Source organism: Myotis daubentonii, chromosome 18, assembly GCF_963259705.1.
Source record: "Myotis daubentonii chromosome 18, mMyoDau2.1, whole genome shotgun sequence".
In the NCBI taxonomy this organism is placed as follows: domain Eukaryota; kingdom Metazoa; phylum Chordata; class Mammalia; order Chiroptera; family Vespertilionidae; genus Myotis; species Myotis daubentonii.
In genome coordinates, this window is record NC_081857.1 from 34743127 (window position 1) to 34770929 (window position 27803).

Consider the following 27803-nt stretch of genomic DNA (forward strand, 5'->3'; position numbering starts at 1 on the left):
TGCTGGGAAGGTAGCTCCTCCCGCCGGTCTGCTGTCATCAGGAGACTCTGCCCGTCACTTGTCCTGGAGATTTGGTCCCTCTCCCTGAGGCCGTGTTGCCCCTTCCCCCGGGCGGGGCTGCTGGTGCTCCTGAACACACCTCGGTAAAGACACAGCCCTGAGAGGGTTTGCTCCCCACAGAGTCCTCCATTCCATGCCCCCCCCCCCCCATTCTAATCCCCAGGTTAGAATGCCATTTACTTTCTAAAAGCTTTATCCCAGAGATTGGCCTGCTTTCTGCAGTCCCCATACAGCTCTGATTTCTGTCTCTAGAAGCTTCATCCAGAGGTTGAGTTTTCTGATGAGCTCAGTCCCGTGCCTACGCTCAGCACCGTGGGCACCTGTGGACATGGAACCTGTGAGAAAAGCTCCGGTGTCCAACAGTGGTAGCTTTTCCTGTCCTGTGAGGTTAGGAGTATCAAGGAGTAGGGCTGGTTAGTCAGGGTTGTTCCTCTAGAAGTAATTTTACGGTTCCAGGCTGTCCCCGATTCTAACACTTCCTAGCTGTGTGGCATTGAGCAAGTTACTTAACTTCTCTCTGCCTCTACTTCCCTATCTGTAAAATGGGTTCATGCAAAGATTAACATGTGTCTGGTGGTTCCCACAGCCGGGAGTCACCAAGAGGTTCTAACCGGGGACCTCAGGAGCCTGGCTCTGTTCACCTCTTCGCCACATCTGGGGCACTTCTGCCTAAAGCCATAATCATAGTGGCCCAAAGGTGTGGCACAGAAGAAAACAGGAGGGTTCCCTGGAGTAAGGTCACCTTTTCAGCCTTAAGTAAACCACAGCACATGAATAGCTTTGGGGCTTTTTTCTCCTGCGTTAGCATGGAATCCCAAGATTGTTAGGAACGGCCCTGCAGTGGGGGCTGATGGACTGCAAATCCAGGTAGGTCCTCCAGCTTCCGAGCGTGAATGGCCATTGAGAGGCCATCGTGAGGGCTTCGTCAGCAAGGATCGGTAATACTGCTCAAGGGGGCTGCCCGGTCTCTCTCTGTGGGGTCTTATGAGCTGTGAGTCTGTGCCTCCACATGATAGCTAACGTAATCCTGGGCTTGCATCAAAACAGACCCGAGAGCCTTTGCTCTGCCCTCCTAGCTTTTGCCAGGACCCCCATTGCCACATCACCCCCCGAGAGAACCAAGTGACTCCTGACTCGCGCCTGTCTGTTCTCTCTCCAGAAACGGGCTTCGCGGTCACAGCCATCTCCCGCACGCCGGGGGTGACCTACAGCGACTCCTTCGACCTGCAGTGCATCATCAAACCCCATTACCGGGCCCGGGTCCCTGTGTCAGTCACCTGGCGGTTCCAGCCGGTGGGCACCGTCGAGTTCCACGACCTGGTGACCTTCACCCGGGACGGGGGGGTCCAGTGGGGGGACAGGTCCTCCAGCTTCCGCACCCGAACGGCCATTGAGAAGGTGGAGTCCAGCAACAACGTCCGCCTGAGCATCAGCCGAGCCAGCGACACGGAGGCGGGCAAGTACCAGTGCGTGGCGGCGCTGTGGCGGCAGAACTACAACAGCTCCTGGGCGCGGCTGGCCGAGCGGACCTCCAACCTGCTGGAGATCAGGGTGCTGCAGCCAGGTAGGGGCACGGCCGAGCTCGCGTGGGGTGAGACGCGGGAGGGGACAAAACGTGTGCATTGAGCCCCCTGTGTGACCGCTTTGACTTACCAGCCTTTGATGTTGAGAAATTTCGAATCCGTAGGAAGTTGAAAGAAGAATCCCCTTCTCTTGGCCAGTTGTTACAGTCTTACCATGTTGGTGGTCTCCCTCGGTGGGTATTCTGTTGTTGAACCACTTGAGGGTAAGTTGGTGCCATCAGGGCGCTTCCTCCTAAATACTTGAGCGTGAACCTCTTAAGAACAAGGACACACGGTTACAGGACGTCACTGATACTTTCCCAACTCCTAACCAGATCCAGCCGGGACCACGCATCCCTTTTAGTTGTCACGTCTTTACATCCCTTTACTCCAGAGCTGCGTCCCGGCCGGACACCCGTGTGTTGAGACACTGGCGTTGGTGAAAGTGTCCAGGCCGACTGTTTTGCCAGAAGCTCTGTCTCATGTCATCTCCTGTATCCTTGCCACAGCGGTGTGAACACGGTACCCACCCCTGTTTGCAGAGCAGAGACCCCGAGTGGGGAAGGAAGGGGGACCCTGCTGAGCATCTGCTCTGTGCTAGACGCTTAGGCTGGTTATTTTACCAGATATCCGGGCCGCCCCAGGAAGGGTTGCCCAGCACAGGGCCGCATAGCTGGTGAGGGGCGGAGCCAGGATTTGCACCCTTGCTTGCCCTTCTCCTGCTGGTTTCCTGACCCCAGGCCTGTCTGCTTGTGCTGAATTTGAGCTTCATTCTTCCATGGGGCTGAGTCTCTCTCGGTAGGTGGTGAGGACGCGCGAATTTGGGGAGCCTAGTCGGGGGTGGGGGATGGGGGGTCCTGTGAATACTGTCACCTTCATCAAGCCCTTCCCCTAACATGGGAGCGGTTAAGTGCATGCCACTCCCATGGTTTCCTCGGAGTCTGTCTGGTCTGTCACTATGTTGGAAGCTGGATGAGGGTGGAGCCCAGGCCATGGTCCTGTTTCCCTCTGAGCTGGACCCTGAACAGTTGAGCGCGGGCACCCACCCATGCTGTGGATGGTGGGGGTGGGTGGCAGGTGACTTTGCAAAGACTTTATTCTGACGTTCTGATCCACCCACTTTGCAAAGAAGGGTTGAACATCTTGCAAAAAGGATTTTTCTTCCCGCTCACGGCCATGGTCAGTGTCCAGCCGGGTCTGCTGGGCCATTTCAGATGGTCAGTGTTGTTTGCAGCAGTGCGGGGTTACAGAGGGTAATGTCTGAGTTTACCCTTCACCTCTCCTAACCCATAAAGAGTCTGTTGTGTCCCCGAGTTTGGAACAAATGAGTCATATAAACAAAGGGCCGATCCTTGGCCAATTAGAGCCTAAACCTGGATGACAAGATGCTCGGGGAAGAGGCTGTTCTGCTTAAGTGGGTTTTCAGGTTAATGGAGGGCGAAGCAGAGACCCATTTCCTGTGAGCCCTTGTGTGGGAAGTGCTCAGGGACACACTCGCCTGCCTTACTGAGTGACTTCGAGATAGTAATTGCCTCTCGTATGGTCTCCTGGCCCTGGGGCGGGCGTGTGAGCTGCAGCACAGGCACATGGTTCTGCCGCCCTCAAAGGCAGGGAATCGCTGACCCCAGACCTTGCCTGACGCTGCCTTTTTGCACAAATCCCTAATATTTGCTTCTTTCTGTTGCTCCTGGGAATCTGAGGCTGGAGCTCATAAGGGAAGAATAAGGAATTAATTTATTGGAGGTTCAAGTTATTTCGATTCTGATCAATTGATGGCGCTGCTAAAGGAGATAAGGGACAAAAATGGGCGCCAGGCTGTGTGCTCAGAACTTCTGTTTTCTTTTCATTCCATCCACCAGTGGAAGCGTGGAGATGTTTGTTTCCCCAGGAGAAACCGAGGCGCCCGGTGTGAGGAGCCTCGAGGGGGGCAGGCCAGGCTGGTACATGGGAGCCTGGCGTTGGAACTGAGCTTGGAGCCCAGGTCTCTGATGCCCAGATACCTCCACTTTCCATGGTACCGTTTCAGTGCCTCCTGGGAAGGGGCTGGAGGCTGAGGATCTGCTCGGAGGACTGTCTGTGTCGGGTGTGGCTTAGGTTGAGTCATTTGTGTTCTCGCTATAAAGTGTGCAGTGTCATCGTGCTGGGCTGTGTGTGGTGAGGCCCGTGCCCAGAGGTGCCCAGTTAAGCCTCTCGGGGCCCTGGGGAGGCCCCGGAGAGCGAGTCGGCGCCCAGTCCGCACACTCGCGGGAGTGGCTGAGGCACCAGGAGAGCACATCCCCTAAGTGTTACTGTCTCCCCTTTATGAAATATTGATGCACTTAGCACTTAATATGTTCCAGGGAGCCTCGTGTTTGTGTTTGCTCCTCCCCACCCCCACACACTCTGGTTGGCCCTGGAGCTTTTATCTGGGGGACACAGAAGTGGAAAAGTACAGAGGCTGACTGCGCCGAGACCATGTAGACACGTGGTGACGATAACCTCCTCCATCTTCACTGCACCGCGGGAGGAAGGCGCTGATTTTCCATTTATTTATATTTTAATATATTTTTTATTGATTTCAGAGAGGAACACGGGGGGGAGAGAGAGAATCATTGATCAGCTGCCTCCTGCATGCCCCCTACCGGGAATGGAGCCTGCAACCCAGACATGTGCCCTGACCAGGAATCGAACTGTGACCTCCTGTTTCATAGGTTGACGTTCAACCACCGAGCCACCCCAGCCAGGGCTGTCGCTTTCCCATTTATAAGGGAGTAACTGAGGCTCAGGGAGGCTTGCTGAAGTCCAAGAAATAGTGAGTAGGAAGGTGGGACTGACGCACAGGTGTACCTGAGTAAAAAGCAGTTGGTATAAAAGGGGACTTTGACCTTTTTAAGGCTGTGTCATCAGAAATTACTCTTCTGCGTCCTGTAGCAGTCTCGTTTACAGAAGGCACTCTCTGTAGATGCCTGACGTGCGGAGTCCTAGGCCTGGTGCAACAACAGCAGCTCACACGTCCTCTGCATTTCTTAGGTGCCATCGCCGTCCCGAAGTCCTTACCTGTAAAACCTCCCTTACCCATGCAGTGCTATGAGGGGTGCTGTTTCCCCCACTTTGTAGATGCGGACACTGACACAGGGGTTGATTAAGTTACCCAGTGATCCGCAGTCAGAGGCAAGATTCACATCCAGACTGGCAGTCTGGCTCCAGAGTCCAGGCTCTTATTTTTTGTTGTTGTTAATCTTCACCCGTGGATATTTTTTCCATTGATGTTTTAGAGAGAGTGGAAGGGATGGGGAGAGACAGAGGGAGAGAAGCATCAATTGGTTGCCTCCCGTATGCGCCCCAACCAGGGTAGGGGATGGAGCCTGCAACTAAGGTATGTGCCCTTGACCGGAATATCAGACCTAGGACCCTTCAGTCCGGGGGCCAATGCTCTATCCACTGAGCAAAACCGGCTAGGTCCAAGCTCTTAATTTTATTATACAGTATTAAGGTATTTTCTAGAGTAGACATTTTTTTTTTAATCTTCTCAAGAACCTTTTTGGGTACCATGTACTTTTCTTCAATTTCTATTTTGTCTGGTTTACCCTAATTTCCTGATCTCCTTTCACAAACATTTAAATTTGTTTTTTTAAGTTGGGGGTCACAGGGTACCCATAGAGGTTCCTTGAGGCGCAGCTTGCCAATGGTGTCGGTGTAGGAGTTTAATTTGTGCCTCCCTCTGTTTCTTCTAATTTCTGCCACAAGATGGCTCTAAGACTTGGGCACACCAGAGCTCAGAGCCAGTGCTGGCTTCCCTTCTTTCTGCTCTCCCTAGTCTGGTGTCTTCCATAGGAAGGTCCCCCGCTGCCTGCCCACCCCCCTCTTTTCAGAATATTTTGTTGCATATTCTCATTCCAAAAGGGACCGTTGGCCCAGTGGTCCCTTTATCCGCCTTCCACTGCCGACGCCATCAGCTCCCACGAAGGCTCCCTGTGGTCTGTGCCCAGGCCAGCCCTGGCCAGAGCCACCTGCTGAGCTGGCTGCATCACAGGGACCTGATCCATCACAATCTCTGGCTGGATGGCACCCCCATCCATTTGTTGTGGGTCTGTTATTGACCATTCTGCAGGCGTGCTTCTGATTCGGAACGCACATCCCCCGGGACATCTTCCAGGAATGCCTGGCTCCCATTCTGTTGTGGGTTGTGCTCAGCCTCACTCCCATGGACAGCAGTGTGTGACCCCCAAGGGGCACTTAAGGCAGAACTTGAAGCCGGTTCAACATACTCGATTCTTAGTTCTTAGTCAATCCTGTTCTCTTTTAATTTTGAAGCATTGCTTTGCTTTCTTCTGATTTTCTTTAGCATCAGCCCCCCCCCCCCCAATTGCACATTCCTAAATACAGAAGCAATAAAGGAAATGTCAGCATTCATTTTCCAAATGTTTACGACCATGCCTGGGTCTGGCTATTAAATACTGCACATTAAAATCGACAAAGCAATAACCAAGCCTCCCGGAGTACAGCCTCCGGTCTGGAAGGCCCACTTGTCAGGGTGTATTCTGCTGGGATTTTACTGATGGGCGGTCAGGATGAATATTTAATACGTTCGGGATGCTGCCAAGTCTGTTTTCTGCATTTCTTACTGCTGACCTAGCAGACTGGGAATGCTGGGGGCTTTTTCTTCGACGTCTGTGAGTCCAGGGCACGTGACAGTGGCTCTCCTTGTCACACAGTTGGTGGGTGGCAGGCTGCCTCATCCCTCAGAGGGATTAGCCCCTGCTTTCTTTTGGGAGAACCTGCGGTTCTCCTACCCCGTGTGCATGTGGCTGCTGCCCGCTGGGTGCTCAGAGGTGGAGTGAGCATGAGGGCGAGAGCCCTGGAGGTGCCCCAAGCCTCATTGTCATGGCGACTCCAGGTGCATCTGTTTGGAGTCACTGAGGTGGGTCCTGTTCTGTCTGCAGACAGGGCATGTCTGGGTTACTGCTAATTAGCTGTTTCCACTTCCAGACTTTCATTACTTTCTCCTTTAAAAAATAATATATATATATATTTTTATTGATTTCAGAGAGGAAGGTAAAGGGAGAGAAAGAGATAGAAACATCATTGATGAGAGAGAATCATTGATCAGCTGCCGCCTGCACGCCCCCTACTGGGGATTGAGCCCGCAACATTGAACTGTGATCTCCCGGTTCATAGGTCAACATTCAATCCCTGAGCCACATTGTTATGTTAGGCTTGTTATGTCCTCCTTGCTCCTCCCTCTCAGTGCCTTCTGCAAGCAGGTTTGAGCACCTACTATGCCAATCTCCCTGCTGGGTGCTGGGGCTGCAGAGATGTGTGTGTCCCAGTTCCTGCCTTGTGTGCTCTCCTGGGAAAGGAGGAGTTTCAGGGGTGGTCTCGGAGCTGCCTGGGGCATGGGCATTAGGCCTGAGGAGGGAAGGGGCTTCCCTGGGGGTGGGCGCACAGAGTGTGGATAAAGAACAAGCAGCATGCGTGTTTTGATATGACTGAAGCATGGGGTGGGGGAGGGCTCATCCCAGGCAGTTGACAAGGGCCAGGGAGCCCCTTTTGTACTGGGAAGCCCAGACGGTCACTATATGTGATGGTTAAAAGCCAGGACAGACCATCCTGGGCTTGAATCCCCCTCGACCACTTATCGGTGGTGTGGCCGTGAGCAAGTGTTTTTATAAAACTGGGGATAACGATATTTACTTCATAGGACTGGTGCAAACCAAATCGTTAATATTTAGAAAGTACTTACAATACAGCTCACATAGAATTATATAAGTTTGTTAAATACGAATGTTCCAAACTGAGCAATTAGGACTTTACATCATACTCAGATTGTATTCTCTGACTAACAGTGTGTAATAGTCCCTTTACTACTCTACAATGAAATTCATGGTGTAACATTTCTACTCACATAACCTTTAAAAGTTGTTACAATGCCCTAATTGTGGATAAAGGAGGGGTCTTTTAAAAAGCAGTTAATGTTAAAATAATGGCTTTAACCTGTCCTTTTAAGGGGCGGCCGCGTGAGGAGGCGCAGCACTCGGGGGGATAGGGGGGGTCAGGGGGCAGCAGCGGGGCAGAGGCGCTGCTAGCCTGTCCCCACGTCACGGACGGGGGTCCGAAATCCTGCGCAGCTACAGTGCTCAACAGAGCAGAGAGGAACCTCCCTTCATCCACTGACAGACACTAAAACTACGCAAAACCAGGTGTGGATGGTCAAGTGAAAGTGGGTCCCAGGCTCAGAGACCGGTTTCACCCACATGAATGTCATTTGACAGTCACGCAGGACAGGAAGACGAGACAAGTGGCATGGGGTCATCCAGATACGGGTTAACATCTACGCCGGCTCCAGTCCATTGCATCCCTGCCGGCCGAAGGCGGCCCGCAGCTGTCCGTGATGACCCTGGCGGCGAGCGGCAGGCGGCTCAGCTGGAAGGGACAGGCCCCCGTTGGTGGTTGGTGGTTGGCGGTTGGCAGTTGGCGGTTGGCAGTTGGCGGTTGGCAGCTTCAGACGCTCTCCCCTCGGAGGCTGGGCTGGAGGCAGGGACACGTATGCAGGGCAAGTGTAAGGTGTGAAAAAGAGGTGATTGGGGCCTTAAACAGGGCATGACCGCCGGGAGAAAGAAGAGAAGGGGCTGAGGGCAGCGTCAGGATGTGGACTCCAGGTGTGGGACCTGCTCGACTGGCAGGGGCCTTTGCCACCTCCTTCCCCGAGTGGGTGGGGCACACACCCGCTCCCCCAGTAACTCTCCCTTCATTGTCTCCCAGCGCTTGGCGGACTTGCTGTCCAGCCACCCACCGGTCCCCTCCATCCCTAACATCACTGGCGACGTTACAGACCTGTAACAAACACAGAACGGTCTTCCTTCTCTCCCTCAATCCCTCACTGCCCACCTCCTCTCCCCCACTGCCTCCGGCTCCTGCTCCCACCGCTGTATGGACACTGCCGTGTCCAGAGTTCCTCTCGGCCACCTCACCATCACACCCTGGTTCTCAAACTTAGTGTGCGTCGGAACCACACAGAGGTCTGGTGACAGCGCGGGTCCAAGGCCCTGCCTGTGGCGTGGGTGCTTCTGTGCTCGCAGCCAGTCCTCTGCACATGGCCACGTGCTGTGCCCTGACCACGGTGCACAGAGGTCTCACCTTGGCTCACCGTCCGCTCTCTCGGGGATGCCCTGGCACAATCCTCCTCTGCCCGGGGACCTACTCACTTGTTTTTCAGGGCCCAGCTCCGACGTCACATGCTTTTTGAAAAGGTCTCTCCCTCCTGTCACAGCCTCTCCCTCTTGTCCCTTTCCTTTACGTTCCCATACCTCCAAGAAAAGATTACGTACATATTTATTCAGTCATCCGTTTATTAAATTGAGTAGCAGATGATTGGGTCATAGTCTTTGCCCTTCAGATGCTTATAATTTAGTAAGAACGAGAAGGCCTTCAGAAATTAACTATGTTAATAAATAACAAGTGTTGGGGAGGCTGCAGAGAAAGGGGATCCCTCGCACACTGTCGGTGGGATTGTAAATTAGCGCAGCCACCATGGAAAGCTGTGGAGATTCCACAAAAGAAATTAAAAATAGAGCTGCCATTCAATCCAGCAATTTCATTTCTGGGTATGTATCCAAAGAAAACAAAAACACTGATTTCTACCCGTGTTCATTGGACCATTATTTACAACTAGTAGCCTGGTGCACGAAATTCATGCACATTAAAAGAGAATTAATTAGAGGAAATATTTTAATATTGCTATTTGCCCTTTCTCTATAATAGAAGTGTTGGAGATGAAAGAAAATTAGTAAAATGTATATGAAAATCTTCCTCCTGTCAGAGTCTGGGGCATGCCACGGGACCCAGAGTTAAATCCCTGCTCACCCGCACCTCGAAATCACACGAGACCCAGACCCGGCTGGCCCCACCCTCACTGGGCGAGATGCAGACCCGGCTGGCCCCACCCATGTCAAGCCCCGCCAGGCTGAGGACATGGCCTGAGGTCCCCCAGCCCGGCGCTGGGGAGGGGGCGCAGCCTGAGGTCCCCCTTCAAGCCCCGCTGGGGCAGGGGGTGCGACCTGAGGTCCCCCGTCAAGCCCTGCTGGGTGCAGGGGCACAGCCTCAGGTCCTCCGCCCTGGCCCAATGCCACGCAGCCTCAGGTCCCTGTTGATCACTCATTACAGCTCGTTATGGGAACCCTACCTCCACTGTGGGTGCAGCCATCTTGTGATGGCGTGATGGAGTGAGGGTCAATTTGCATATTACCTCTTTATATATAGCATAGCCAAGATATGAAAGCAGCCTATGTGTCATTGATAGATGAATGGATGAGAGAAGATGTACCTGTACATAATGGAAGACGACTCAGCCATAAAAAAGAACGAGATCTTGCCATTGGCGACAGCATGGATGGACCTCGAGGGCATTCTGCTAAGTGATGAGCTGAGTGTGTGCCCGCAGGAGGGGCCTCGCTGACCCTCTCTGGCCTCCCTCTACCTGTCCTGCTGGTTCACCGTGGGGCTAACCAAGCCTCAGTCCTCAGCCTCCCTGAGGCCACTCACACTGCCATGTCCTCGGGTCCTCGGGCTTTAAAGTGTGAGCCACCTGGGGGTCTTCGGGGGCCTGCCAGTCTGCGTTTCTAACCAGCTGCCTGGTGGCGCCGATGCTGCTGGTCCATGGGCAGCAGTTTTCGTAGGATGTGTGTCACTTACGATTGACAGTTCTCAATCGAACGCTGTGCTTTGAACATGGGACTGAGCCCAGCGACCAACAAGAAACGGGCACAGAGAAATGGATGGTGTGTGTTCCATACCAGGCTCTGTGCTCATCTCTTTCTAGAAACCATTGCTGATTAATCTGCACACACTCCTAAGACATGAGGTAGGTACTAGGCTGGTTCTGATCTTGCAGAAGAAATACCTGCAGACCTCGGGAGCTGGGCTCCCCTAACTCTGGAGGCAGGTGACACAGACCGGCCGCACAGGGCCAGGGCAGCGCCAGCAGGACGCGCGAGAGCTGCCTCATTAGTCATGGAGGCTGCAGGCTCCTCTGTGCTTCTGGAGAGGTCCTTTCTGACCTTGGGGTGTGGGCGGAACTTCAGAGCCTGAAGGAGGAGCTGACACCTTGCCCACCTGCCAGGCAGGCACCACGCCTCCAAAACGCCTCTCTTTCAAGCTTTTCGGCACGTCACAATATTTTTTTTTATAATGTTTTTTTTTAATATATGTATCTTTATTGATTTCAGGGAGGAAGGGAGAGGGAGAGAGAGATAGAAACATCAATGAGAGAGAGTCATTGATTGGCTGCCTCCTGCATGTCCCCTAACGGGGATTAAGCCCGCAACCCAGGCATGTGCCCTTGACCGGAATCAAACCCGAGACCCTTCAGTCCGCAGGCTGACGCTCTACCCACTGAGCCAAACCAGTTAGGGCACTTCACAATATTTTGACACGAGAAGGAAAATAAAAACGGAAATGCTTTGAAACAGTTCCTGGGATTCTTGTCCTCAGGGACCATGTGACCGAATTGAAGTTTAGTCATAGGGTTCCGGTTTAACATATGCAGTTACTATAGCAATTGAGGTTTCCTTAGAAACTAACCGTTGCAAAAATAATCTGGCCCCAATTAATAATACATTTTAAAGCGCCTTCTGCCCTACACTGAGCAGCCCAGTGTTTTTGGCCAAAGACCAGATGATGCAGGGCGTGTCGTGTGCACCGACATAGATACATTTGCATGCAATTGGGTGAGCTGGGTTGGAAAGCAATGGAAAGGGCTAGTTGTTTCAAGTATTGTAGGAACCCGACCTGGAAAGTCGCCTGGCAAGCTAATATGAATGAGTTTCAGAGCGGGGGAGCTTACTGGTAAGCCCCGCCCTAGGCCCAGTGTGCCCCGGAGGTGATTGTGTTTGAAGAAGGGATCAGGCAGGAGACTGGGCTTGATCATAGAAAAGAGGAAGCGAAAGGGTGGGGCGTGGGATTTCTTTCGTGTCCCTGCGAGGGGTGCCCCTGATGGCTCCAGCAGGCCTGCAGGCGTGTGAGTTCAGCAGCCCTTTGTGCAGAGTGTCGCCTGATTTACCAGGTGTGTCCTCCACTGAGATGTGCCCTTCGAGCTGCTCTTGTGGGCACGGCGCCGGGCACCTCAGCTTGCGGAATCCTCTTGGCCATTCAGAAGGGTTGTCGGTGTGTGGCCAGGCTGCCCAGTGACAGCCTGCGGCCTTCGAAGGTTGCAGGTGCCTTGGCACGTGGGACTCGGGCCTTGATGCTGCCTGTGCACTCCCAGCCTGTGCGGCCAGCACTGCCCAGGGAGGCCCGGGATGACCTGTGGGCGCAGGCCTTGGTCTGGAGCAAGGCACTGACCGGCAGGGGTGCTGGGAACAGCCTAGGCAGACCTGGCCTGGCCTCCCCTCCCTGCCGGGGTCTATGCCTGGCCCTGGGTTTCTTTCTCAGCTGGTGAGGGGTTTGGTCTCGACAGGCAAAGTGTGAAGAGGGGTGGAGGTGGGATGATGGCTTTACTATTCGCTTCCTGAGAGGAACTGGGAATTGTGTTTTTCCGTGGTGGGGGGATGGTGTAGAGGGGGGAGCAGAGCCAAGTGGAGTGGGTGGGATCTCAGACTCCCTTCCTGAGATATGTCTCATTAGACGGCGGCTTGTGAACACCTTGGTTAGCGGGTGGATTCACTCCCGAGTCTGCCCTCCCTCCTGGATGTGGAGCGGGATAGCGAGGGCAGGGGCGGCTGCCATCGGCTCTGATCTGTCCCACTGCCTGTCGTTTTCTCCTCAGTCTTCCCCGCCGCGTGCCCCTCCTCCCCCCAAGGAAGATCACCCCAGTGTCCCTGGCCACCCGCTGACCGTGGGTCTCTGGTGTGCTTGCATCCCCCCCCCCCCCCCACTCACTCACACCTCTCAGCGAACACTGACCACGCACTTTCTGGAGCCCAGGCACTGTGCCCGGCTCGGGGGGTGTGGCAATGAGAGCGTCCTCTGGGCGGGCCTGTCTTATTCCTTCTTCTCCAGGGCGCCCCCAGCCCTTAGCATCGCATGGGGGCAGGGTGGGCACATGCTGGACATTTGCAGGAGGGCATGAGGGAGAGGGGGCTGCAGGCTGAGTGGAGAAGGGTCAGAGGAGCAGGCAGGGAGGTGGCAGCTGAGCAGAGCCCAGGACTCAGGGGGAAGCTGCATGGGGTGTGGAGGCTCCAGGGCGAGTCCGGGAGATGAGTGAAGACACCTCCTGGAGGAACTTTGTACCGTGAAAAGGAACGGTTTTTTCTCTGTCACCTAAAAGCAAGGGAACCATTAAACTTTTCAAGCAGGGAGAGGATGTGGGCAGATTTGTGTTTTAGCTGGATCCCCCTGGAAGCCATGTGAGGCGGGGGAGCAGGCAGGAGACGGGGAGAGGTGGTGGGGGCCTGAGTGGGGGCCCAGCAGGGAGGAGGCAGAGGGAGGGATGCGGGGTGAAGTCAGCCCCTCTCGGGTCCCTCTCACAGAGCCGTGCTTTGGAGGAGGAGCCTGGAGGTGGGGCTTGGACCGCCGTGTCCAGGGGCGTGTGGCAGCTCTGCTGACCTCCCCGCTTTGCTCTGCAGTGACCAAGCTGCAGGTGAGCAAATCCAAGAGGACCCTGACGCTGGTGGAGAACAGGCCCATCCAGCTGAACTGCTCCGTCAAGTCCCAGACCAGCCAGAACTCCCACTTCGCGGTGCTCTGGTACGTCCACAAGCCCTCGGACGCCGACGGCAAGCTCATCCTCAAGACCACGCACACCTCCGCCTTCGAGTACGGCACCTACGCCGAGGAGGAGGGCCTGCGGCCCAGGCTGCAGTTCGAGAGGCACGCGTCCGGGGGCCTGTTCAGCCTCACCGTCCAGAGAGCCGAGGTCAGCGACAGCGGCAGCTACTACTGCCACGTGGAGGAGTGGCTGCTGAGCCCCAACTTCGCTTGGTACAAGCTGGCGGAGGAGGTTTCAGGGCGCACAGAGGTCACTGTGAAGCAGCCAGGTGAGCACAGGGGGTGCAGCCACCCAGGCCAGTGGGTTTAGTGTGGAGAGGCCTGCACAGGGCCTTGGGCCCACACTGGCGGTGGGTGCAGGCATGCAGGCCATCGTCCTGGCACAAGGCAGGCCGCCCACTTTGCCTGCAAGGGGTCCCGGTGCCGATGGCAAACAGCATCCTTGACTGTGCTGTGTGGACGCATCCTCACCAGGGAGAGGCCCGACGGGCAGCTGTGGTTGGCAGGAGGTGGCCAGGCAGGATTCTGGCAGCTCCCAGCTCTCTTTCAAGGTTTGCAGCTCGCACCCGGGATCGTGGGCTGGGCCAGCTCGCACCCCAGGGATCCTGCCTAGGAGGCATTTTCCTGGCTCGCTCACCTGCTGCTTTACCTCCTGTCCCAGCCCAGGGGGAGCGCTTCCTGTCTCCAAACCTGTGGGGCAGCCTGACCAGTGGCCTCTGACCTCTGCGAATGCCTCCAGGGAGGGAGCGCTCACCACCCGCCAGGCCTCAGCTCCACTTTAGGGCACCCTCCTTGTTGAATGTCCCGTCCCGACATCTCCCTCTCAGGTTTCAGATCTGCCCCTAGAGCAGGGCCATGGAAGACTCTCGTAATCATTGGGTCTGGCCCTGCCAAGGCATTAAGAGTGAGTTCATTAAATGTTTGGCCAAATACAGCAGGCTAGTTTTTAAGTTGATAATTGTGTATGGCCCACGAATGATGTTATAAATACCCGAATGGCCCTTGTCAGAAAGAAGGCTCCCCACCCCTGCTCTAGAACAACCTAGAGAGGTCTGGGTCATCCCTTTCCATTACAGTCATGCACCGCATAACGACACGTGAGCCAACAGTGGACCGCTCTTATGACGGTGGTCCCACAAGATTATAAGGGAGCTGAATTCCTGTGAGAAGTGGAAGGATTTCTCTGACGGGAGCAGTAGGCAATAGATTCCCTCTTGCTCACAGCACCTCAATTCTGAGTGCACAGCTGACATCCCAGCCCAGACAGAGGAGCCTGTCAGCTCAGTGCTTCTGATTTCTTATTCCCGCTGTGCTCACACCACCTGCACTACCTCCTGACAGTCTCTATTAGGGTGACCCACGCCTTACCCAGCCGGTTTCTCCCCGATATCCCAGCCTCTCCCGCCCACATCCCGCTCCGGGAGCAGCACTGACGGCCGTGAGGTTCTCTTTCTGACCCTGTGGGAAGGAAGCAGGAGGAGGGCTCGTGGGACAGTGTGTACGTCTGCGGCCTTCACAGTCCCGCCCCACTCACTCCTCACTGACGCACCCAGAGCAGCTTCCGGTCCCGCAGGCTCCATTCATGGCACACACCCCATACAGGGGCACCCTTGCTCGTCTTTTATTTTTACTGCACCTTTTCTGTGTTTAGATGCACAGATACTTACCATTGCCTCACAGCTGCCTACAGTATTGAGTACAGGAACATGCTGTGCAGGCCTGGAGCCTGGGCTAGACCCTAGGCCAGTGATGGCGAACCTTTTGAACTCGGTGTGTCAGCACTTTGAAAAACCCTAACTTAACTCTGGTGCCGTGTCACATATAGAAATTTTTTGATATTTGCAACCATAGTAAAACAAAGACTTCTATTTTTGATATTTATTTTATGTATTTAAATGCCATTTAACAAAGAAAAATCAACCAAAAAAATGAGTTCGCGTGTCACCTCTGACACACATGTCATAGGTTCGCCATCACTACCTTAGAGCCTAGGTGTGTAGGAGGCTGTACTGTCTAGGTGTGTGTGAGTGCGCTCTGATGTTCGCACACTGACAAGATCACCTGAGGACACTTTCTCAGAGTGTATCCACGTCATTCAGTGGCTCATGACTGTGTGAGGAGGGAGCTAGTGTGCCCGTCAGTCTCCCCTTCTGATTAAAGAAGCTCCAGAACAAGCATGTCAAACTCAAAGGCCAACACAGGCCAAATAAACAAGGTTTAAGTTTCTGTGGGCCGCAAAAACACAAAAGCTTCAGTTTTCATAGAAACGTAGGTTTATTGCGATAGAGACATGCTGAATACAAAGGGCTGAAATAAACGAGTCATCGTTAACATAAGATAATAGAACATTTTAATAAAAATTAATATTTTTTTCTTGAACATTAACTTACCACTGAATACTGCACAAATTAATAAGCGTAGCACAAATAAACCTACTTTTCTTGTTCTCCGAAAGCGAAATATTTCCTGTTGCACACACCAGACAAGTCAGTCCAAGACTAATGACGTGGCAGTCGGCTGTTAAAATATTCGCTGCTAGTATTAGTGGAGAGAAATGGTGTGCCTGCGTGTAAGGCGGGTAAGGGAAATGAATGCAACACGATCATAGTAATCAGTCATTAGCAAATGTTGTAGTTCGTTATTAATAATTACGTATAACAGGATATTGTAAAAATTAAGTTACAAAATTTTTATTAAAACGTTTCTTACATACCGTTATATTGGCTGGGCCGCAAAAATATTCATTGTGGGCTGCATGCGGTCCATGGGCCCTGAGTTTGACATGCTTGCTCTAGAACTTCTCATATAAGGCGGCCCTGAGCTCCCTCTCCAACCCTCCTCCCTGCGAGCCCTACAATTGGTTGTCACTGTCCTTCTGGAAGGGCGGTGGGGTGCTGTGTGGGCAGCCGGAGTCCCATCTCCCTGCCTTTTCTTCTGCTGCCATCTCCCCTGGCATGCCCCTGTCCTGTTCTCCCCTGTCATCACCCCATTCCCAACATGTCACTCAGCACCACCTCCAGGAAGCCTTCCCTGATATCTCCCCCATCACCAGGGGTTTCTTACAAAACACGTAGCATAACAAGTGTGTGCTTGCATTCCCCCCCCACTGTACGGTAAGCACTTTGAGGTCAGGGCTGTATCTTTGTGTCTTCGGTCACTGGCATGGCCCCCTTAGTGAATATTGTTTGAACAGGAATGAATGGTCACTTTCCTTGAATCCCCCGAGGTTGATTGTCCTCTTAGCCTGGAACACGTTGACCGTAGGCGTCCATTTATCTCATTCTTCCTCAGAGAGGTTAGCTCTTTTTAACTGAAACAGCATTCTAGGCACCCTGTGTCCCCTTTCCCGTCGGTGTTCACTTACCTGTGTATAGACAGGTAGTGATGAGCACGTAAGCCTATTCACATTTAGGGAAATTCATGGATAGTCAGTTATTACGCATCACATACTCGTTATTTACATACTCGTGTCTCCTCTGGGCCGGACGCTCCCTGCGTGAGCACGGGTCCTTGGTTCTCTGCACCACTCTTCCCACGGCCTGTCTCCCAGGCGGCTGAGGCTCGCACCTGCTGTTCAGAAGGCACAGGGAGCCGGGTTCCCAGTCCAGACGTGGCTGGCCCTCCTGTTCCTCGGGCTGTTGTGTTTCTAGAACGGCCGTCCTCCTCCCAAGGGACATGCTATGCTAACCCTCCTGCTGCTGCGCTAGGAAGGAAGCTCTGGGCCAAGTGCCTCCGGCTGGTACTTCCCGTGACCTGTGTCCTGCCTCCCGGGCCAGTCCCAGGGGCTTTTGGAAACAGAAGTTGGAAATGGTCCTTGGGCCCACAGAGGCTCTTGCAGGTTTCTGTTCTTCCTGTCTCTCTTCCTTTCTGACCCGGCTCCCTGCTGAGAGCACTCGGCACACCCTGCAAGGGTTCTTAGTCACCATCCGCCCTTTCCCTTTTCTCTTTGTTCCGAAACCAAGACTTTCCCTGCAGATCCTAAATTTTTTTAGAACACATTTTTATTGATTTCAGAGAGGAGGGAGAGGGAGAGAGATAGAAACATCAGTAATAAGAGAGAATCATTGATTGGCTGCCATCTGCAGGGATTAAGCCCGCAACCCAGGCATGTGCCCTTGACTGGAATCGAACCCGGGACCCTTCAGTCCGCAGGCCCACACTCCATCCACTGAGCCAAATCGGCCAGGGCCAGATCCTAAATTTATCCTGGGTTTTGACAAGAATCCGTACAGCCCTTCGCACTGCCTCAGTTCGCCTGCTCTGAGTCTCGGCCTCAGGTGGGGAACTCCCAGACCCTAAATTTATCCAGGGAGTTCCCCACCTGAGGCCGAAACAGAGCAGGTGAACCGGGGCAGTGCGAAGGGCTGTACGGATTCTTGTCAAAACACAGTGAAATCGAGTGTACGGGGAATATTAACACTGTGAACAGAGAGCTCACAGGACGCTGATGAAGACAGCGCATGTCATTCCCCCTTTTCCGTTGAGATTTTTTTGGTTTGGATGTTTTTCTTTTTGTCTTTTTTTCCTGCTTCTTCTCCCCCCCCCCCCCCCAACTTTTTTTATTTTCTGTTGAGAAAGAATACACTGTAGAGCTTTTGGAAAATACAAAAGCACAAAGAAGAAAACAATCTTTCAACCCAGAGACACCAGAGAGAGAGTGAGTGAGTGTTTTGGGGAGACTGCTTATTTAAAATAATTTTTCTGTTTTTTTTTGACCTTTTTAAAAAATATATATATTTTATTGATTTTTTACAGAGAGGAAGGGAGAGGGATAGAGAGTTAGAAACATCCATGAGAGAGAAACATCCATCAGCTGCCTCCTGCACACCCTACTGGAGAACACAACCCAGGTACATGCCCTTGACCAGAATCGAACCTGGGACTCTTCAGTCCACAGGCCGATGCTCTAGCCACTGAGCCAAACTGGTCAGGGCTAATTTTTTGACCTTTTAATTACAAAAGTAATCGTGTGTGTTGTGAAGTATCCTGATAGTTCTGAAGCGTAAAAAGTAAAAGGTGAAGTCGCACGCCCTCCCCTCCCTCTGTGTCCCTCAGGACGGGACTCCCCCTGGGGCCTGGGTGCATGCGCAGCGTCACAGCTTTGTGATGCCTCCGGTCCACACGGGCTCCTGGGGGCCTGTGATGAGGTGACGCGGGGGCCGTTAGGCTGTGCGTCTAGTGACCCTTCCGGTGGGCTGACTCTTCAAACCCCTGGTCCCTCGGTGTCAGTTTTTTTCTTTGCTGCTGTCAGATCAGTTGTGTTCCCACCTTGAGAGGAAACCGTGTGGGGTTTTTGAGTAAGAACTGTGATGCTCAAGGCCACCCCGAGACCCTATAAGCTGTGTTTCCTCTGCAGCTCTTGCATGGTTCACAGCCCAGCATGGTCCCTCCCTGGGGCCAGTGTTGAAAATCTCTTGCTTAGCCAGGCTGGTGTGGCTCAGTGGTTGAGCGTCGACCTGTGAACCAGAGGGTCGAAGTTTGATTCCCAGTCAGGGTACAGGCCCGGGTTGTGGGCTCAATCTCTAGTAGGAGGTGTGCAGGGGGCAGCCATGTTGATCTCTCTCCCTCTCTCTCCCTCTCTCTCCCTCTCCCTTTCTCTCTGAAATCAGTAAAAATATATATATATTTTTTAAGTAAAATAAAAGTCTCTTGCCTGGGGAGGGGTCTCACCATGCCCTTTCCTTGTCCTTTCCCAGCCACCTGCCCTCAGCCGTGCGCCACGCGGTCCACTGTCACTGGGGATGCGCAGTCATCTGCACGCGTCGTCTCAGACGAGAGGATGTGCTTGTCCTCTGCTCAGCCCTGGAGCTGATGTGGGTTATAAATGGGGGACAGCTGTCATGGTCACATTGAACTCTGTGAAACTCGGACACTCGGGCACATGATCGAGAACTCAGACACGCGGGGGCTGTGCCTGAGACATGCATCCTCGAGCTGAGGGTGCTGTCTTCTGTGTGGAAGGCGCCCATCACCGGTGCTTGGAGGGGGGTGCCGGCGGCTTGCTGCTTTCTGGTGCTGACCTCTCCCCCTCGCCTTCGCAGACAGCCGCCTGAAGCTCAGCCAGGTGCAGGGGAACCTGTCGGTCCTGGAGACGCGGCAGGTGCAGCTGGAGTGCGTGGTCCTGAACCGCACCAGCCCGGCCTCCCAGCTCGTGGTGGAGTGGTTCGTGTGGAAGCCCAACCACCCGGAGCGGGAGGCCGTGGCCCGCCTGAGCCGCGAGGCCACCTTCCACTACGGGGAGCAGGCGGCCAAGAACAACCTGAAGGGGCGGCTGCACCTGGAGAGCCCTTCCCCGGGCGTGTTCCGGCTCTTCCTCCAGAACGCGGCGGTGCAGGACAGCGGCACCTACAGCTGCCACGTGGAGGAGTGGCTGCCCAGCCCCGGCGGCCCGTGGTACAAACGGGCAGAGGACACTGCCGGGCAGACCGCTGTCACAGTCACGCGACCAGGTGAGGGCTCCTGTCCCCGGGCCTCCACACCCGTTCCCACTCCCCCGGGCGTATGATACCGCATGCGCGGCCCAACGTGAGTTCGTCAGTTCATCCGTTGTCTGCCGTCACATCTGTGCGCGTTCACCATTTGCGTCCAGCATGGCCTCCGTTTTTTCCCCTTCGTGAATGGCAACGTGCACGTCTGGCTTCGGCCTCAGGGGATTCTGTTTGTTCACTAGACTATCATTCGATGATTAATGATTCCAGGTCATGGAGTGTCTTCCTTTTAAAGAATACATTCAGACTTGGACACGTGGTAGATGTGCAGGAATCTTGAAACAGGAGCCATGTGGTTCAGGAAGGAAGCTTACGGATTTTCAGTGGGGAAGAAATTGATTCACGTGCTTCAAGTAGAAAAAGATGAAGTCCATGCAGCCTGCACTCTCGCTTCCGAGCAGCGTTATTGGTGTGAATGTCCATGTGGCCCTGTGCTTCTCTTGTCTTTCTTGTTTCTAACATACTAGGGCTAGTTATGGTGACACGTTTAAACACGCAATGAAAGGGACTTGAGCCAGATGAGTAGCCTGGACTCCCCAGCCCGCCTTCCTTCCCGTCTGAGCACAGTCACATGCCGCTTACCCACGGGATCGTCCTGAGCAACGTGTCGCCAGGAGATTCTGTTGTCGTGCAAACATCACAGAGTGCACTTCACACACCTCATGGTGCAGCCTCCTGCACACCAGGCTGCATGGCCCAGCCTATCGCTCCAGGCTTCACGCCTGCATGGCGTGCTCTGTACAAAACCACAAAACTAAATCCAGCACAAGAGAAAGTGATGCAACCAGGAGACCCAGTAAACGAGATGTATGAGGTGTACAGGCCACACTGGTTTATAAGCAAACGTGTTTTATTGTAAGTAGAGAGAGTCCACTTTAACATAACGATAAAACGTATCGTGTAGCAAATACATAAACCAGTAACAGTCGTTGATTGTCATCGCACCACGTGCTGTACGTGCTGTAGGCACTGTGCTTTATACGGCCGGCAGCACAGTAGGTGTGTTCACACCAGCGTCACCACGAGCACGCAAGGAAGGCCGTGCAGTACAGCCTTCCGGTGGCAGCTATGTCCCTGGTGATGGGACTGTTTCAGCCTGTAGGACCCCGTCCTGTATGTGGCCCAGCGTTGACCGAAGCTCGATGATGTGGCGTGACTGTATGTTAGTTGATCGTGCCAGTTACAGAACATTCGGAAAACAGAAAAGTATAGTTTTGAAAAAGAAAATTATGTATAATCTCACTAGCATTTCATAGCCACATTTTCACTGGTTGCATAACTTTAGTTGTAGGGCTGTTCTTCGAGGTGTTCTTCCTGAGGCATAGGTTCCAGGGGTCCTCAAACTACGGCACGCGGGCCACATGCAAATACAAATATTGTATTTGTTCCCGTTTTGTTTTTTTTTTACTTCAAAATAAGATATGTGCAGTGTGCATAGGAATTCGTTCATAGTTTTTTTTTAAACTATAGTCTGGCCCTCCAACGGTCTGAGGGACAGTGAACTGGCCCCCTGTTTAAAAAGTTTGAGGACCCCTGGTAGACGAATAGAAGACTTGGAATAATGAAACTCCAGGAGTTCAGTCACCTAGCATTGCTTAAGGTCGACCATAGTAGGAAATTCATGAGGGTAAGGGCTCCTGCCCTCAGTGAGGTGGTACTAGCCAAGCAGATTGGCAGTTGTGTTCGGCTCATACAGGTAAAGAAGAAAGAGCCACCTTTGTCAGACCGCCCGGGAGTCGGGGGTCAAGGACCCTGCCTTGGAGCCGTCAGCACGTTGGGGAGGGCGGGGATGGACTTCCTCAGGGCTCCCACCTGGAGGAGGAAAGGAAGGCGTGCTAACCTCTGACGGGGCATGTTGGTCTATTCTGGGAGTCAGACATGGGGAACCGAATTGGTAGAGGCGTGTTAAGGGGAGGTGGGGTTGAATGAGGGTGGAAATTAATTTTATTTGAAAACCTTGTATTGAGTCACTGCTGCAGACAAGGCACTTAAAGGGGCCCGAAGAAGGTCTGAGCAGTTAGACAAGAAGAGACAAAGGGAGAGGGGACGGGGAAGAGCACTCTGGGGCCCGACCTCCTGCTACGGCGGGCCCATGGCCACCTTCCCCGGGCCCCTCCCCCAACACAGTGGCCCGTCGCTGGGGGTGTTAGGACTCAGTGTTAGACTCAGGGAAAAGCACCCTAGACCGCCCTGCTCTGCAGCGATTCTCTCCATGGCTTTGGGGTCACGCGTTAGCCATGTTCTCTGGAGGAATCAGCCAGTGACCGCATCAGCCTGTGGACGGATTTCATATTCCCCCGTTCTGCCGCTATCTGTCCCCAGCACATCCCTCCCCCTCCCCCCCGAAGGGCTGGGATGGCATTCTGTGCCCTGTTGTGGTTCTGAAGACCCCGTGTGCCAGCCGTGCACACCGAGATTCCAGGTAGGCCGAGGGGGGTGCCCAGGGGCTTGGCGGAGCCCCACAAAAGCGGTGGGAACCCCAGCCTTGTGTTCGCCTGTGAGCGACATTCAGCCAATTCATTGAAAGCCCAGGACAGTCCTTGGGAAATGCTCCGATTTGGTCTTCATCCAAGGAGACTCCGACGTGGTCTCTCTGCTTTTGTTAATGCTGCGTTGGCATCTTTCACACGCGTTTCATAAACAGAGCCTTTTAGGAGCTGGGGAGAGAATGGTTTGTGTAGAACCTACCCACGTGAGCCGTTAAAACAGCCGCAAAATACAACAGATTCGGGCTGACAGCGTCTGTGAGCCGTGACTCACCTGGTGGGGCGCCTCCCGAGGCTGCGGTTTCTCTGTCGGGGAGACACTGCCTGTGTCATCCTCCGAGGGTGGGGGCCCCTGCTCAGTGTGAGTCCCCTTTCCGGTCTGGTGTCTCCTGTTTGGCTTCTGTCCTTGGAGAATGTTCACCTCCTGGGGTCACGGTAGCGTAGGCAGCAATCTACATGCACACAGTGCAGATGCAAAGGCTGCCGAGGGTGAATTCGTCTCCCAGGGCCGCCGGAACAAAGGAGCCTGCACCTGATGGCTTAAAACACCGAAATGTATTCTCTCTCAGCTCTGGAGGCTGGAGGTCCGAGCTCAGCGTGTCCTCAGGGCCGCGCTCCCGGATTTTCTCGGGAGGAGTCCGTCCTGGCCTCTCTCCCCAGCTCCTTGGCCCGCAGCCGTGTCACGCCAGCCCCTGCCTCTACCTCACCTGTCTTCTCTGTGTGTCCTCTCTGCTTCTTTTCTTTTTAAATATGTTTTTATTGATTTTAAAGGGAGAGAGAGGGAAACATTGATGTGAGAAACATTGATTGACTGCTGCCTGCACGCCCCCTACTGGGGATTGAGCCCATAGCCTGGACGTGTGCCCTGTCTGGGAATTGAACCAGCGAACTTTTGTGTCACACTTGCCAGGGCCCCTCCCCTTCTTAAAAGGACACCAGTCGCTGGATTTAGGGCTCATCGTAACTTAAGTACATCGGCACGGAACCTGTTTCCGATCGAGGCCCCATGCTGGGGTTCCAGGGGGACGTGAATTTGTGAGGGTGGGCGGAAGACACACTGTTCAACCACTGCAAGGGTTTGCAATAAAAATAACTGCCCCCCCCCATTCCCATACGCAGCCACAGCACCAGGTCTGTGAGTTCTTCCACGGGCACCCCACGCAAACATAGACATGCACGTCAGAATAAGACGTGCTCTTCTGCTTACCGTGCCGCGTAGGGAACACAGCGTGCTGCTCTCTAGCGCTTTTCCTTGACTCTCCTTTCCCGTCTCTGCACATAGCGCCGCCTCATCCCTCCCAGCAGGTGTGCAGCATGCTGTTGTCTGATGTACTACAGTGCGTTTAGTGATGGACATTGAGGTTGTCTCGAGCAAAGAAATTAAAACAGGCTCTTCTCCCTCCTGTGTCCCCTGTCCCCCCAGAGGCCGCCCTGCAGGTGGACACGGTGGTCCCCAACGCCACGGTGACCGAGAAGGCAGCTTTCCAGCTGGACTGTAGCATCGTGTCACGCTCCAGCCAGGACTCCCGCTTTGCGGTGGCCTGGTATTCCCTGAGAACTAAAGCCGGGGGGAACGCGGGCAGCCCTGGCCTGGAAGAACGGGAAGACGAGGACAAGGACGAGGACGAGGACGAGGAGGAGGAGGAGGAGGAGGAAGAGGACCCAACAGAGCGGATGACCCTGTTGAGCGTGGGCCCCGATGCGGTGTTCGGCCCCGAGGGCGGCCCCTGGGAGGGCAGGCTTCGCTTCCAGAGGCTGTCCCCCCTGCTCTACAGGCTCACGGTGCTGCAGGCAAGCCCCCGAGACACAGGCAACTACTCCTGCCGCGTGGAGGAGTGGCTGCCCAGCCCCCAGAAGGAATGGTACCGGCTGACGGAGGAGGAGTCGGCCCCCATCAGCATCCGAGTGCTGGACACAAGTGAGTTTTCCTGATTCGCGGGGGGGGGGGGGGGGGGGGGGCAGTTGATTACAACTGCCTGGAAGATAAAGATCATAGCTGGATTATGGGTTCATGAGCTGCATTCTCGCCTGTCCTGAGCATTTAGGATCTGCATACCAGTTCGTGGAATTGACCTGATTCCTTATGCCCAAAATAGGGATTGAGCCCTGGCTGGTGGGTTCAGTTGGTTGAGCGTCATCCCATGCACTGAGAGGTCTCCGGTTCTATTCTCTGACAGCCTCAGTCTCCAGTAGGGGACGTGCAGGAGGCAGCCCATCAGTGATTCTCTCTCATCATTGATGTTTCTCTCTCCTTCTCCCTTCCTCTCTGAAATCAATAAAAAATATACATATTTTAAAAAGAATATAAAGGTGGTCGCCATTCTTAGTGGCGGTAGGGGAAGGACAAGTGGCTTCATTGGGGTCAGGGTTGGGCAGTCTCCAGCTGGTAGCTGAGCAGGTTTTCAGGAGCAAAAGCTGACAGCCCAGGTCCTCAGCCCTCATTGTCTTGTCTCCTTCCCGGTCCTTTCAGGTTCCACCCTGCAGTCCGCCATCTGCTCCAATGATGCGCTCTTCTACTTCGTCTTCTTCTACCCGTTCCCCATCTTCGGCATCCTGATCATCTCCATCCTGCTGGTGCGCTTCAAGAGCCGGAGCTCCAGCAAGAACTCGGACGGGAAGAACGGGGTGCCCCTGCTGTGGATCAAGGAGCCGCACCTCAACTACTCCCCCACTTGCCTGGAGCCGCCTGTCCTCAGCATCCACCCAGGAGCCATAGACTGAGGGCCCCCCGGGGACGCCGGCCACCAGGGGCCGAGGGCCCCCACGCTGCCTCTCGCTCTGTGATGGGACAGCAGACAGCACCCAGACTCCGGACAGCCCTCCCAGAAAACTGTCCGATGTGAGATGTGTTCACAGTCCCCGGCCAGCCGCAGAGGCAGCCTGCTGCCTGTGGGTGGCGGCCCTGGTGGGTGAGCGATTTCCGGGCAGGTGTGGTCATCCCGCGATTAGGTCTCTTGTTTTCGTTCTTGGTAATGTAGTGAGCGGCGCTGGTGCCACGCCTACTCACAGGTAGTAATAGGTAGACGTCGCAGGGGTCTCACTCTCTCTATTGGACTCTTTAAAAACCTGTGGTTTATTCTTCTTGGATTTCGTAATGTTGTGGACGCATTTCTCTTGCGTACAACGGATGAGAAAAGGAGAGACGGACTTTATAGTGTGAAGGAATTCCTTCCAAGACCTTTGGTTTTTGCACACTTGAAAATGCCACCACCGGTGGAACAAAAGACACCCGAACGTTTTTTACTTCCTTCTTGAGACTTGAAAACGATGGGAAGTGTGGGCCCAGTTTGTATCGTATCTTTTCCCTCAGCTGGAGTGTTTTTGTTTTGCTTAAAGAACTGTGTCTGTGCCAGAGAAATCCTGCATAAGCCCATTAGGAGAAAGGAGATGGTAGCCGGCCAGCCTATTCGCCAGGGAGGCAGAAATCGGCGTCCTCCCAGCCTTGCCAAAAAATTCGAAACCTTGGTTGGAGAACAAGTCAAAACCCCAGACAGCTCTCGCTTCGCAGCGTGGGCAGGGGGAGCTTTCGGCAGCGACTGACTTGCAGGTCGGTCAGAGCCCGTGGTTAGTGGAGAGAGGAAGAATGGCTAGTTGTTGGCTTGATGGGGTCACTGAGGGCAGTCTCCAGCTGGGAGCTGAGCAGGTGGGCTTCCGTGCTAAGGTGCTTTGCCAAACTCTTAAGAGAAAGTGGCCAGTGAGCCGGGGAAGGGGACAGCTGAGCTGAACACACAGCCCTAGCAGCCCCACTCCCCTGGCAGAGGGCCCTGGGGCCTGCACAGCTCAGCCCCTTGCACAGGGGAGCAGCCCGCGGTGGGAGCTGATTTCGGGGTGCAGACAGGAATGACTGCCTCCCTGGAGGTGTGAAGGCTGCGTTTCTCCTTCCTTTCCATTAGGTTTTCCTCAAAGATACGGATGTCTTCCTTCCTCACCACTGATCCCTCCCTGCTTCTTGCTGCCGCGCCCAGGGAGGCCCCCTCAGTCCTTTGTAACCCTCCGCTGGCGGTCCGGTCTCCGGTCTCCACAGGAAGCCCCACATGCTTTTGTCCGCAGGGGTTTTACCTTCCCTTCCTCGGATCGTGTCTGCGGCTTAGATGATTTGGTGGTTCGTTTTGATGGCGGCATTTTATTTAAATGCCCTGAGAGTCCCAACAAAGGCCAGTGTCACCCAGCTGCTTTACAAGCCAGAAGCGTGGCCCCAAGGGAGCGGCAGCGGCTGCAGGTGCTCACCCCTCCACGAAGATGTTTCATGCCCCGACTTCCCCGTGTTTTGTGGGCCAGCGGTGCCATCACCCTTCCTCAGCGAGCACGCATCTCGGATCGCAAGGGAGTTCCCGGTTTGGAAAAGGCCAGCACGGATTTGGGCGCTAGGTCGAACCAGAGAGCTCGCTGGGAAACCCTGTTCTGAGACTGAACAGCCTCCAGGGAGGCGGGGGGCTCCCCAGGCCATGTGGGTGCTGACCCTGCTCTGGGTCTGGGGTGCTCAGCAGGTGCTTTGCTGCATCACAGCTGAAGGGAAGCACTTCCTGACAGGCTCACACACACCTGCCTTCTACTCCTTGCAGGTGCACCAGTGCGCTCTCTCCTGTGAGAGCGCAGGCTCACATGCCGTTCCCACTTACTGTGCTGCACGAATGCTGTAGGGTGCATATTCGGCTCAGTGGTGAGGGAAGAAGGCAGTATTTGCCCCATTTCATCATTTCAGGGCTGTGGGCTTTCAGTGGGAAATTGCTGAGCTTTAACTTACAGACTGAGTCAATGAGGGAAGAAGACTTACTGGTCCTCTGTCTGAATGGAAAGATGCCAGAGGGCTGTCTGGGACCGGGATGTGCACCTGAGACTTGAGTTTGAATTGACAGCTGCAGAAAGGTAGCTGCTGCCACGTCATTACATAGGTGAAGTCGTCGCGGGAAATTTGAAAGAAAAGAAACCGAAGCCAGTATTTTAATAATTGTTTTTCTTTCCTGTGTCTTTTCTATGGGCTTGGGGATACCATCAAAGGGGGAGCTTTTCCAGCTTTCTATGAAAATCCCCAGGACCTTCCCTTTTTGGCCATTTCTATGGAAATGTGGTGTCAGATGAATGGTAACGGTGCCCTCCAGTGGCTGGGAGACCTCATTGCACTGACGGGAGCTTTGAGACCGGGAGAGACTGCCTCTTGACTTCTCTCCACCTACAATGTTGCATTCATGAACCCTCACTGTGCTAGGCCCCTCCCAGGACATGGATATGACCACACCCTCTTTGACCAGGGTGTTTCTGTAGCAAGTTTTCATATTCTTTTCAAACAATGGTTTCTCTGCGTTAATAGTTGAAGAAGAAGAAGAAAAAAAAGAGGTAGGGTAAGAAAACTACCCATGCATGATGTAGAGAGCTGTTGATTTTGTTTGTTTTTTTTAAAGGAAAACTATTTGTAAGATGTTGCACTAAAACGTTTTATATACACTTCAGACACCTGTAATAAATTATGTTGAAAATATGGCTGTTTACCTTTCCTGGAGTGCACTGTCCCGTCTCCGCACTTAATC

At 53.9% G+C, this 27803-nt stretch overlaps 1 protein-coding gene across 5 annotated transcripts in view; it reads left to right on the forward strand.

Annotated features, from left to right (window-relative positions):
• The window catches only part of IGSF3 (immunoglobulin superfamily member 3), an 86853-nt gene extending 59099 nt beyond the window's left edge, over window positions 1-27754 (forward strand). For all 5 annotated transcript variants that reach the window (XM_059673309.1, XM_059673313.1, XM_059673314.1 and 2 more), the window contains 5 exons: window positions 1220-1624; window positions 13163-13573; window positions 19346-19753; window positions 23702-24196; window positions 24749-27754. In XM_059673309.1, the coding sequence (XP_059529292.1) occupies window positions 1220-1624; window positions 13163-13573; window positions 19346-19753; window positions 23702-24196; window positions 24749-24999 (1970 nt within the window). In that variant the 3' untranslated portion in view covers window positions 25000-27754. The remainder of the gene's footprint in view (window positions 1-1219; window positions 1625-13162; window positions 13574-19345; window positions 19754-23701; window positions 24197-24748) is intronic.
• The last annotated feature ends 49 nt before the right edge of the window (window positions 27755-27803 follow it).